Below are 13,424 nucleotides of genomic sequence, written 5' to 3'. Positions count from 1 at the left end.
CAGATTCAAGTCACACCTTCACTGAAGCTTATTCCTGTGACACCTAAACATTCGGAACACCACCTGGGAGACTTACAGTACTATCCTTTGCTCTTATTGATGGTTATTTGCCAGCTTAAATTTCTACAAACTACTATGCTCTGTTGCTCAATATTTTCATGTTTTATGCTAGGCCCGATACTGGTGAATATGCTCTGCACAACCACAGTTTTGAAAACGCATTCTTTATGTGTTAACACACACACTCCTTCTTCCATCTTGTGATTGAGTCCAAGTGTGAATTCTATCAAGAAGTAACATTTGCATATTTACATCTTTTGGTACGGTTGTTATAGGGTACCACGCATGTCTTGATCCAACACTAGTCGCAGTTGAGGTACTAACTAGTGATGATTACTTGCCCTGTTTCTCTTACCAACAGAAAGCTATCTAGGCTTACTGGCTGCTGTTGGGCTTTGTCATGAGAAAGTCAGTCTAACTGACTACCCTTCACCTCCTATTCACAGATGTCATAGATGTCTTAAAGCTCTTTGGCAACTTTCCCTCTTATATCACCTTACGCTCTCTTGGCCAACCCAGCGCCACCCCTTATTTTCCTCATGCATGGTATCCACCGTTAGACATTACTTTGTCACCTCTTCTCACGCCTATCCAAATTCAGATTAGATGCAGATGGGCCTGATAAGCATTTATTTCTATATGTGCTCTCTTAAATGTCACACACATTACTCAGAAATGCCACACATGTGGCAACACATAACAGAACCCCACTAGACATATCAATTTATGTAAACACGTTATATCAAGAGGAAGAATGTGCTACCTTATCTTGGCAACAACAATGTAAAATTGAAAAAAAATTCTGCTTCAGGAGACTACCCTTACAGTATCGGAATGAGAAATGCTTAAACATAACTGGGTAGGCTAGGGTGGTTAGTAGTAGTGGTTCACATCCAGTAGCAGGAGCTAAGAATCCCTCACCTAATAGGTCAAAGAAATGTGGTGTGTCATTATGCTTGACTGCCTGCTCTTAGGAAAATTTGTTTCAACATTTACAGAGCAGAATGAGTCCCGTGGGAGTTCACGTATATGAGGAGCTTGGCATAGCTGGCCTTGAAGTGCCTATTTGCACCAGAGCCCAAAGGACCACTGCCTATTCTTAAAAATGAAACTTAAATGTTTTATTTTATTTCTTGAAACCCAAATGTTTCATTTTATTTTTTGTAACACATCCCGTTGTCCTTTAAGGAAAATGGTCTGCCTGATAAAAAAAAGAAGGCTTTATCAAAAAACAGTCACAGAGATGGTGGTTTGCTGATTCCAGCAGGGCACCATCCCTGAGATGGCTGCAATTCCTAATGGATTGCAACTTGGAACTTACCTCACTAATATTCATTAGTAGGGTTGATTTGTGACTAACTAGGTATTCCTAAATTAAACTCAATGAGTTTCAAGTATTACGAATAGCAATTTCCTAATTGCGATTCACAGAAAATCGCAATTAGGTAATCACCATCCCTCAAATTTGTGCATATGGCACTAAGAGCTATGCTTCATACTCGGAGAGCTGTAAGTGAACAATGCTGGTATTTTAATTGTTAATAAAGCAATACAAAGGGTTCATTGGGCTTTTCAGTGGACTTTTAAGTTAGATCAGCCATTGGATTATGGCTTTCACAAGTCACTTCACATGGTATGTGATGCATTTAGCTTGCAAAATACCCACTTTAGAAAAGAAACACTTATCCCATTGCTACAACTCAGGCTGAGACCTTCTCTCATTGCAATAAGAGAATTTCCCACAGTGAAATCCCATGTGACCTTGGAAGAATTTTAAAGAGGCAGTCTCAGAACTATATGAGGTAATCATTGACAACTCTGAAATGTTCCTATTTAAGATTCTGAATAGGTTCTGGTCACCTGTCATATTGCACAAGGCATGTCTTGTCCCTCACTTTTATTGCTAGCAGTACAGCCTCTCACAATGTGATCTAATTCATTTACTAAAGTCCTGACTTACTATTGGAAAGTCATCCTTTTAGCATGCTCTGCTAACCAGGCAGAGGTTATCTGATGAGGGAGGTCTGCAGCTGCAGAGGCCAGGCCAGGCCAGGCCAGGCCAGGAAGGGACTGGGTGCATCAAACTGGGCATCAAAGGTAGCAGAACAGAAAGGAATGCCATACATGTCTGCCGTCTCACCCCATACCCCACAGATTGAATAGCAGGACCACAAAAGGAATTTGCATATGGTCTGGAAGGGTAGAGTTAATGGAAATGAGCCACACCAGTAGGTTGGGTTAACTAGGTCTTGCTCCTTTTGAGGAAAATCAGCCATCTTGGATATTAAAGTGCAGTGCTTCATGGGACACGAAAATGCCACACATTGGAGGAAGCTGTCATGCTTTTGGGTGGCATCCTGTATCTTACTGGTCAGGGGTGTGCCTCTGTTGGGTTTTAAAGGATTCAGGAGTGGACTCCCTGTAAGCGACAGGTATAAAGGAGCTGCAAAGAGTCACCTGCATCAACTCCTGCCAGAAGAGCCCAGCTGGACAGGATTTGGCCAGGTGCAATGTGAAAACTGTAGTCTCAACATTTCCATAAGCAGCAACCTTGGATTGGGGTTCTGGACCACTTTCCTGCATCAAGAAACACTTCCTGAAGTAAGTTTATAAAGTATTACAGTGTGGGCAGCTGGAACTCTTCACTGCATCCCAGTCCAGTGCGCTATTTGCTTCTCAGCACTAGTTTTACTTTTAATCTTTAAAAATTCATATCTCTGGTTCCGTATTGTGGATTTCTGTTGTTTTGGTGTCATTTTAAAGCTAAAAATATTTCCTATATATATAAATTGGTGTAGGGTTTTTATTGTGTGTTGTGTCTCACTTATTTACTGTATTGATGTATTTAAATGCCTTACATACCTGACTGCTAAGATAAGACTGCTTGCTTGTTGCCAAGCTACCAGGGGTTGAGCCAGGGGCTGATGTTTTGAGACCATGACTGGACCTAACATTGTGTTTATAGACTTATTGCTAGTGGTAGGTGTGTACTTACCTCTACCGATAATCTGCCTTCCAATACTCCCCACTGCAGACTACTGGGCAGTGTCATTGGTAAACATTATGTACAACTATTATTCATATTATTATCTTTATTGGACCTCTAGGACTTCTGCATGACATGTTGGAAATACCAAGCCTAAACGATCACGTTCTCAGGTCGCTACCAGCAGCTTTGGCTGTAGCTAAGCCATCTATTCCGAGGAACTGGACAAGGGTAACTATATCAGGTCACATGAATGGCTTGTTGAATTAATGAGAGTGGCCACGTGTGAATAAGTAACTTATAATGCCAAAGATCAAATGATTATTACTCCAAACTATACATCTTATGGTAGATGAATAACTTACCTCAGAAGCCGAATGTTCAAAGTGGAGTGACTATTTAGTTAGTCCCATGCAGGTACAGTTGCTTTCATAGTATTGTATTGTAACTGCATTTAACATAAAATTGCATATGTACAGTGTTTATTACCTGGCAGTACCCTGGATGAAACGTTGAAGTGCTTTATGTAAGTATCAGGCTACTCTGGAAACCAAGGTTAGCGGTTAAGCCAAATGTTTTTGGTTATTTAGATTAGTCAAATTCTCTCAAAGAAACAAGCCCATGCACTTACTCTAGTTTCTCTAATATACAAAAAATGAACAGGAGTTATGTGCGTTGATAAGTGGGGGTGTATGAGCTCCTGCAAATGGTTGGTAGGTTGAATGGATAGCTACAAGAGATGATGTAGTGTTAGGTTGCACACATCTGATTTAACAGAAAAAAATTTATGGTCTATGTAATGAGATGTGGTTAATTGGAGCAATAACACGACAGATATTAAGGCAGACAAGAATGCAATATATAATTGGCTATCTTCAGAGACAAGAGACAAGCAGTGGTTGGAAGGTAAGAAAAGGTTTATTGAAAAGATAGAAAGAGAGGCAACAATTAAAAGTTTTAGGTCAAAGCAAAATTTCATTAAATTTGGGACACAATGGAAGCACATAAAATACATAATAAACACAGAAACTGAAAATAATAGTGTAATACACGTATTCTAAAGTGTAGTTTACTTACCCTACTATTACAATCACAAAATCCAGTAAATTCCATCCATTTCGTACGTATGCATTGGGATGCATCAGTAACCCATAGGCAATGATTTTTAAAAATGTTTCAATTGTAAAAACTATTAGGAAGGCATATTCTACTTTTTCCTATAAAAAAGAAAGAGAAAAACATTAGAACGAAAAACGACAAAACAATAATCATTAAACATGGCATGGGAAACTAATGATCATGCAGTTAATACACCAATATTTTGTGCTTTCTATAACTACCAATGCTATCTAAAGATGCATGTCTTTTTATGCAGCAGTGATCTGTGAATAACACACAGTTCAATCCAATAAATATCGACAACTTCTAATCACCACATTAGGAATGATGAAACATTCTAACTCTGTGCTCTACTGGTGAAAACGGTTAATATCTGGGAGCCAATAACTAGAAATTTGAAGTCAACAACATACTCCAATCAACATTTAAACAGACTGAGAAAATATTTTTGCAGGAATGTCAAATTTAAGGGTTCTTCCCATTGGTTCTCTGCACCGACTGTAAAGTCTCTGCAGTCAGTTGTAAACTTACAATCAACTCAGAGTTTGTGAAGAGTAAAAATAAAGTACATTTACACAAAAGTATAAGTTTACATTTATGAATCAGGCCTTCTGTGTGCTGCTCACCACTTTTTAATGATGAGCACTTGGTTTCTATCTATTTGAAACATATAGGGGCATATTTATGATGCAACATGCTGCGAGTACGACGCAAGGCCAAGATAAGATTTATGAAGACATGCAAGGCCACCTTGCATGGACCTGAGTGACTCCATAAATCTCAAGTAAAGCAACACAGTGCACATCGCTGCGTTGTGTCACTCTGCCCAGGGAGTCTTTCCATGGGCTGTACATGGGTGTTCCAACACAAGTCCCATGGATTGTGACTCATTCCCCGATTTGCCAAAATTGGTAAACCTTGGGAATGCCCCTAAATGCTACACCTTCCCAGGGGAGGCGAAACAAGAAGAAATATCTTTATTTCTCCTTGTTACTTCCTCTTTCTATGTGTGCTGCATTTTTCAGCCCACATAGAGGAATATGCCTCTGGGGACTGTTTTGTGCAGGAAGGTCCCCTTTTCTTCACAAAACAAATCCTGCATGCAACGGAGGAGGGCCTGTGTTGACACTAGGCAGGCTATTGCATGTCAGCGACGGGGAAAGGACAGGAATGTTTTGTATTGGGATAAATACGGTTTATTACTGCCGTTTCCCTGCGATGCAGCCCAGCTAGGTGACTTGCTGCACTGCTCTGCGACACTTGCCCATTAATATGGCGCATAGTTCAGTACCAGGGCCATTTCATTATGAGCTTTCCGGGTGCATGTCAGAGCAGAGCGCCTGTTTCATGTGCCTACAAAGGATGAATTTATTTAACTTGAAATTTCTCTTAGTGGATTATTTTCAGACAGCACCTTTCAGAAACCTAAAGAGGTAGGTTTTGCCCACTGTTTCTGAGCTGCAGTGTCTAAAATCAAGGAACTGTACACAATAGAGGTTCATAAAACAGACGCTCAGCTCTGCACTGCGCCACTAAAGCCCATCGTGATACGGCCCAACTATTGTTAGAAAAGGAACCAGGCAACAAAACTATTGCCCTGGTTTATACTTTTTTGGTGCAAAACTGCACTAACGCAGTTTTGCACCAAAAAGTTTAGCATCAGCTTGCCCCATTTCTGAGCACCAGCTGGGCACCATATTGATGGAATGATGCAAGCCGGTGCAAAGGGTAGGCTAGCGTAAAACAAAATGACGCTAATTCGGCACAAAACAAGTATAAATATGCCCCTATGTGTGTGGAGAAAACTGTGAACTTCAGAACAGTGAAACGGTAGGCTGACAGTTATAATAGTTCAAATGTATACTTTGTAAAACGATATTCACGTCCCTACTTCACCAATCAGGATTGAGCTGATAAGCGTTAAATAAACTTACGTGTACAACAAGTTTGTTTGAGGAAAACAAGTATATCTTTAATACGATGGGGGTGTTAGCAAGCACTAACAAATGTACAAGGAAGTATGGGAGCTCAATTCCTAAATAAATATAAACTCTAGTTGCGTTCAGCTGAGATTGAGCCAGCCCTCGGTTGTGCAGGCAGGGCCCTTTAGTCTTAAAGCTTGGCAAAAGCTGTTACAAACATAAACCATAGGTTTGCCTCAACACAGACATTGGAAATGATTGATAAGTTTACCTTGTTAATCGCTTTGACAAACTGGTATTACAAAAACTCGTACACTGGGTTTCTGAACGGATATTACAAATTCAAACAGGTTTCAGGGCCAAACTTTGCCGATAAGATACCTTTATAGTCCCAACTTGGGAAACAAGCACTAGAGGGCAGTAGTGCCAATCTTTTTGTTTGTTTCATGAGTATTCTACGGCCTTTGACAAAATTGGCTGGAATCGTGTTTAGACAAAATGACTTTCATGAGGTATGACGAGACCTTACGTTCTACCCGTGAGCAAGTAAAATTGTCAAACGACAATAGTTGTATTCCAAAAATTAAAACGGCGAATGATCTAAAGCAGAAATGTATATTGACTTCCAATGTTCTATAATGATGGCTGGCTTGCCCCATCAAGAGGATGGAGTACCCCCACGTCGGGAACTCATCTGGCACGTGCTGAATAGTTATTCAATTAATGACACAAAAGGCTGGCTCTTCACAGACAACTGAACTGACTGCATCACTATAACCGGGAAAACTGTCTCCAGATTAATCCAGCCAAAACCAAAATAATGCAATTGGTAGCTGTGAACCTGGCCTAATGTGGACGACCGAGTCTCCCACCATTGAACAGGTTAACGATTATCCATATTTAAGGGTTGTAAGTGACATTAAATTGTCATGGTTTGCTGAAGCTTCCAAGTTAACTATAAGAGCCAATATTTGCTAACACTATGTACGGGGTAAGCGATGCTTTAATAATGAAAGCCCTGCGCAAATTGCTGTGGTGGTATTCACTTTCCAACGCAAATGTTATGTTATGTTATTTGAATCTATATAGCGCGTAACTGCCGAAAGGCCTCTCAGCGCTCAAACTTGAAGCAAAAGCATCCAGCAAAAATAAATTGAAGTTCAGACCCTCAACAGCCATGTCTTGAGGGCCTTGCGGAAAGATAGTTCATGGCTCATTGCTCGTATGCTAGTCGGCAGTAAATTCCACAACCTTGCCCCCTTATATGCCAGAGAGCTTCCCCCATCTGGCTTTCTTCACTTTAGGAATAACTGCCAGGTATGCTGATGAAGATCTAAGTGATCTATTGGGGATATAAAAGGACGCTAATGACCTCAGCATTTCCAGACCTCGATTATGCAAAGCTCTATGCATATGGCATAATGTTCTAAACTGTATCCTCTTATCTACTGGCAGCCAGTGCAATGATGAAATTCCAGCTTTAAAGGATTCCTGTTTAGGAATATTCAGCACCAGGTGTGCGGAGGCATTTTGGACTCTCTGCAATATTTTAATGACATAGCCAGGGGTGCCCATGAACACCACATTCCCATAATCAATTCGGGAACCAATTAATGCCTGTGCAATTATTCTTCTGGCTGTGAGCAATAGGATGGTAAAGATCTTCCTCAACAATGTAAGAAGGCCAAAGGAGAAAGCAACTATTTTGTTTGCTTGCTTGGCCACTGACAGTTGTGGATCGAGCCAGACCCCCACACTTTTAATAAGATCTTTAGGTGGGGGTAAAAAAACAATTTCATCAATCAAGGAGGGATTCATGATGGGCTTCACTTGTTGTCCAAAGATCATCACCTCTGTTTTATTGTCATTCAATTAAAGTTTACTCCCAGTCATCCATGATGCCTTCAGACAAAATGCTGACTCTATAGAACAGGAATCCCATGAAAGAGATATAACGAGTTGTGTGTCATCTGCATAAGACACCAAAGTTAGCCCAAAGGGCTGGATTATATCTGCCAATGGTAGCATGTAAATATTAAATAGAGTGGGGCTAAGAGGAGACCCCTGTGGAACTCCGCATCTGCTCTCAATATGATCTGAGAAATATGACCCAGCTAGGACCTGAAAAGACCTATCTTTAACAAATGAATTGATCCAGTCTAGAGCTGCCCCAGATAGTCCAATATCTTGTATCCTATTCATTATTATGTCCAAGTCTACTGTATCAAAAGCGGCACTGAGGTCTAGAATAATAGTTGTTTCTATGCCCCTATCTAGTTGCTTTTTCACTTCTTCAGTAACAGCAATTAACGCAGTCTCTGTCCCATGTAATGGTCAGAAGCCCATCTGAGTAGCATGTAGAATGTTATTGGCTTCAGAAAAATAGACAGTTGAGTTTGAACATGTTTTTCAGCTATTTTAGACAGAATCAGCAATAGTGAAATAGGCCTATAGCTAAGAAGTTCTGGGTCAAGATTGGGCTTCTTCAGCAGTGGCTTGACAATGGCATGTTTCCATTGCTTCGGCACTATACCAACAGTCATTGAAAGATTAATAGCATTTGTAATTAAAGGAACTGTCACAGGTTCGCCTGGTAGTAGTACCTGGGGAGGGGCTGAATCCAGAGGTGATCCTGATTTAATAGCTTGAAGGTATTTTTTTACAGCATCCTCTGATATCGGAGGGAAAACTGATAAGAAAGTAGTGTACTCTGATTTTTGTTTAGAACCCTTCTGTCTCTGGTTTATGATGTCAGGAAAGGTTAAATATATATCTAGCACTTTTTGTTGGAAATATGATGCAAGATTATTGACATGTTCCTGGGATGCATCCAGAAGTACCTTATTCTCTTGGGGCTGAGTGATGTCATTGAGAACGCGAAAGATCTGTTTAATTGAATTAGCTGCCTATTCGATCTTTTCTATATAATATCTGGTTTGATCGGATTTAATTTCAGTATGATAAATCCGAATAGCTTTTTTGTATTCATGCTTTAAAGATTCAGAATGTGACTTCTTCCATCTCCTTTCCCATTTCCTGCATTCTCTTTTGAAATGCAGCAAATGTGCCGTAAACCAGGGAGAATTCTGTCTACCACATTCCCTTCCCCTGGTGGATAGTTGTAAAAGTGCATCTAAACTGTTCACAATCCAGGTGTCAAAGGATTTTGACAGATCCATGACATTATTTTGGTTAGATGGTTGATTCCTTTCAAGGGTGTGAATCCAGGCATCAGCATTAAGCTTATGCCAGCACCTGGAGGGTGGGATCATAATATGCACCAATTTCTTATGTCTTGGTATAGTTAATTCCAATCTTAGCAGAAAATGGTCAGACCAGGCCAAAGGATATGAAGCCATATGTATTAACTCTTTAATGTTTGAGAAAACCAAGTCAATAGTATGCCCCTTATTATGTGTGGGACCCTTTATCAATTGTATTAAACCAAGCGCCTTCATATCTGCTGTTGGAAGGTGGGTCATTAGTTGTGTGGCCTGCACAAGTAACGAGTCCGACCGCCACTGGGAACCAAACACCCCATTGTAGCGCTTGACTCTCATAGGGTAGCGTTGCAGAGCAGTCCAAGGCTTACTCAAGGGAGGTGGTGTGGGCTAGTAATCCGCATTCACAAGCACGCAAGCATGACTCTTAATAAATGAATATCCAGTCTGTGCTTTTTCTTTTGATGAAGCAAAAGTACATTTATTATTCACACACACTACTCAATACTATGCAACAATCTACAAATATATACAAAGTGATGAAATCACTCTGGACCAACAGTATGTAATCGTTCAGGTCTCCTTAAGGGAGAATATAATCCAACAACCCACATGGCAAAACAACAATCCCAGTGCCCCCCTTTGCGTCATTTGAACATTCTGACAGTATTCAACAGTACAGTGCAATGATGACACCTACATTTGTGAATAAATACTTTCATCCTGCCAAGATGTGACTGTCAGTATCATTATTCAAATTAGCATAATCAGGGAACATAAGAGACCAAATTCTAGCCTTCTAACCATCAAGATTACTTTTAGATTACTTTTGATTACTTTGAGATTACTTTTGGATTACTCTTATTTAAACATAAAATAACAGTAGAATACATGGGGCCATACCAACCTACACCTATGATAAGCACCCGTGCACAAACCAGAACAAAAGTTCACTGAAGCTTGTGCTTCAAATATCCATCCAACCCTGGAGGGGTTATCTCCCAGGTGTCCCACCCTACCTAGGGTGGGGACACCAACAGATGTTGGGGGGAGGCTGCGCTGCTCCTGCAGCTCCCCCTGTCTCACAGTTCTCGTTGGTGGTGGCCCCCATCTCCCTGGGACCACCACAGGCGTTTTAGGGGCTCAATAAGCAGCCCCAGCCCCGCAAAGCATGCTGGGGCGGCTGCATAAATGATTAGCGGCTCTCCCGCTGAGAGGGGAGAGCCGCGATTCCTTTTCTGTTCTTCTTTTCCTTTTTATTTTGGGGGTGCCGGTCCCACCCGGACACCCCCTGCACTAAAAAGCGGATCCTTCGTTGGAGGGCGGCTCAGGGAGCCCACCCCTGGCCGCCCCCGCCGGCTCCCCGCACGGCCAGCACCTCCGGGTGCTGCCGCGGGAGCCGGCCAGCTGATTTGGAGTCTGCCCGCTCCAGCGGGCAGACTCGTGGATGCTGGTGGCCGCTCGGGGGAGTGCAGCGGCACTCCCCCTTCCTCCTGGCGTCGTCGGGGCCCCGGGATGGGGTCCGGGGCCCCTCCTCTCCACGACAGGGAGCGCGACGGCGATCCCCGGAGTCCTCCAGTTCTCGGGGCCCCGGGATGGGGTCCGGGGCCCCTCTCCTTCGTAGGGGGGAGCGCGACGGCGCTCCCCCAGGCCCTCTTCTGCGCGGGGCCCCGGGATGGGGTCCGGGGCCCCTCCATCCATATTCACGGGGAGCGCAACGGCGCTCCCCGACTTTTCTTCGGCTGGTGGTGCGAGACGGGGCACCCCCATTCCCGCCTCTTCTCGGGGCCCCGGGATGGGGTCTGGGGCCCCTTTGGACTCTCTTCACGGGGAGCGCGACGGCGCTCCCCGACTTCCCTTCTGCTGGGGGGTGCGCGACGGCGCCCCCCCCATTCACCCTTTCTTCACGGGGAGCGCGACGGCGCTCCCCGGCTTGTCTTCGCCGCAGGGGGCCCCGGGATGGGGTCCGGGGTCCCCTTTCCACAGCGGCAGGGGGGTGCGCGACGGCGCCCCCCCTTCTTAAACCTCCAAGGGACCAGGCTTCACGGGGCCCCGGGATGGGGTCTGGGGTCCCTTTCTCTTCTGCGAGGGGGAGTGCGACGGCACCCCCCTTGCTCCTCTTTCTCCTGGGCAGCCCCCAGGCCCTGGCCCACCCTGGGGGCACAGTCTCAAGCAGCTGCAGAGCTCCACGCGCTTCGTAGCTGCTTTCACAAAGGTAAAAGGTCGCCATTCTTTGTCCTGTGATATCTCGGGCCCCCAAGGGCCGATTTTCTTCATTCTTGTGTCGTTCCGCTCCTGGTGACAAGCCCTTGCCACCAGGAGTACTCTCCTTAGGCCTCCTGGCCTGGAAGGGTCCCAGATCCTCGGAGCCAGTCCCACTGACTCCTGCGCCACTCTTTCCTCTGGGTTCCCTCTTTTCCTTCTGGGCAGCGCGCTCTCCTTGCGCTAGCCCAGTCCTTCCCCCAACTAGTCCTCTGGGGGGGTAAGGGGGCCAGCTTGCATGGCCCTGGCATTCACCTCGCTGGCCTGGGATCCTTCAGGGGCAGAGTCCCTGCCCCATGGGCAGTCAGGAGTTTCTTCCTTCCAGTTGCCCATGACGCCCGTCTGCAGTCCCAGTGTCCAACAGTGAAGCACAGCCAAGAGAGAGAGCTCTCCCCTGTGCAGGACCTTTTAAGTGGGGGCGGAAGTGTCCAGCAGGTCTGCACCTCTGGCCTATCCAGATGTGCCACATCACTTCCTTGCTCCCATTCCCCTCCTTCTTGCACAGTCTTCTGGGATAGCTCAAGATGGCATCCTCCAGGAGTTAGTTGCCACATGTGCTCTGAAAGTCTCAGCCCCTCCTACCTGACATTCCTCGCAGGGCTTCTCCAGCCTGCTCCTGGCACTGAATGACAGCTGGCTGATTGATGCTAGGCCCTGCTCCAGCAACTGGACAGAGCAGTAATTGGCCCTAATCCTGAGCTGAGGCAGATAAATATGACATCCCTGGATGACCCATAAGTTGTACAACTATGCTCCTGTAACCTACTGCATCATTCTTTTCTTACAGGTTACAGTGTACTTTGGTGTGACTCTGGTCTCGGTGGACCCCAGAGAACTGGAGTTGCACCCTAGGCCCTCCTTTCCCATTGACATTCAATGGAGTATCTCCCCAATGCAAATACCTTAAGCACCCTGACATTGGCATTGAACTGGGTGTCCCTACAGTGAAAAGACAGTAAGCACCCTGACTCTCCCTCACATGTATACACCCCTCTCATGAGACCTACTCCAGGTCACCACCCACTCTGCATAGTTCCTCCTGCACCAGGACTATCTAAGCGCAGTACTAGGGCTGCGCACACTAGGAATCCTCCTCCCACAGCCCTCACATGGGTGCACATCCATGCGCACACTTGATCACATGTAACCTGCCTGGGGCCTCCTGCCTTGCTGCGCCACAGCAGCCTTTCCTTAGCACGGCGACACCAGCGGTAAACACGCGCAGTCCATTTTACCATGTGTTTATTGTGCGGGAGTCACCTCATAGGAGGCTTCCTCACAGTAAACAGTCAAAAACCAGGTGGTCAAAAATCGAAAAATCAGGGCAGTCCTGATGGTCAGAACCGTCCTCTAACATCTGCGATCAGAGATTTAGTTGTCGAACTATCTGTCTCCTCAACATGGATATTAAAATCACCTAATAGCGTAAAGTTAGGTTTCGTACAGCTCAACTCTGCTATATTCTCTGCCATCTCTGGCAGGAAATTTTCCATGGAACCCAGAGGACGATAAACCAAGGCACCTGAAAGGGTAAATTGAGGATTCAGAGTGATAGAAAAATACATACTCTCACACCCTATAATCTGAATGTTAGATCTTCCTTGTAGATTAAAGCAATACCGCCACCTCTGTTAGCGACTCTACGAAGTCTGCATATTTGGTATCCTTTCGGTAATGCTAATGCTACATCAAAGGCTGATCCTTCATGTAATCAGGTTTCCGTCAGGCAAACCAGCGTAGGTTTAGTCTGTTCTAATATATAATAGATATATATCAAATTTATGACCTATTAAAGAACGACAATTGACCAAAAAGAATAAACATTTATTAGTTTCTTGCTTGACTGATTTATCC

At 44.3% G+C, this 13,424-nt stretch overlaps 1 protein-coding gene across 2 annotated transcripts in view; it reads right to left on the bottom strand.

Moving 5' to 3' along the window:
* Positions 1 to 13,424, bottom strand: part of CACNA1D (calcium voltage-gated channel subunit alpha1 D) — a 1,248,477-nt gene that overhangs the window by 692,604 nt on the left and 542,449 nt on the right. For both annotated transcript variants that reach the window (XM_069206436.1, XM_069206437.1), the window contains exon 4: positions 4,124 to 4,263. In XM_069206436.1, the coding sequence (XP_069062537.1) occupies positions 4,124 to 4,263 (140 nt within the window). The remainder of the gene's footprint in view (positions 1 to 4,123; positions 4,264 to 13,424) is intronic.

The sequence above is a fragment of the Pleurodeles waltl genome, chromosome 9, assembly GCF_031143425.1.
Source record: "Pleurodeles waltl isolate 20211129_DDA chromosome 9, aPleWal1.hap1.20221129, whole genome shotgun sequence".
NCBI lineage: Eukaryota > Metazoa > Chordata > Amphibia > Caudata > Salamandridae > Pleurodeles > Pleurodeles waltl.
Note: the sequence above shows the minus strand (reverse complement) of the source record. Positions and strands in the feature narration are given on the sequence as shown.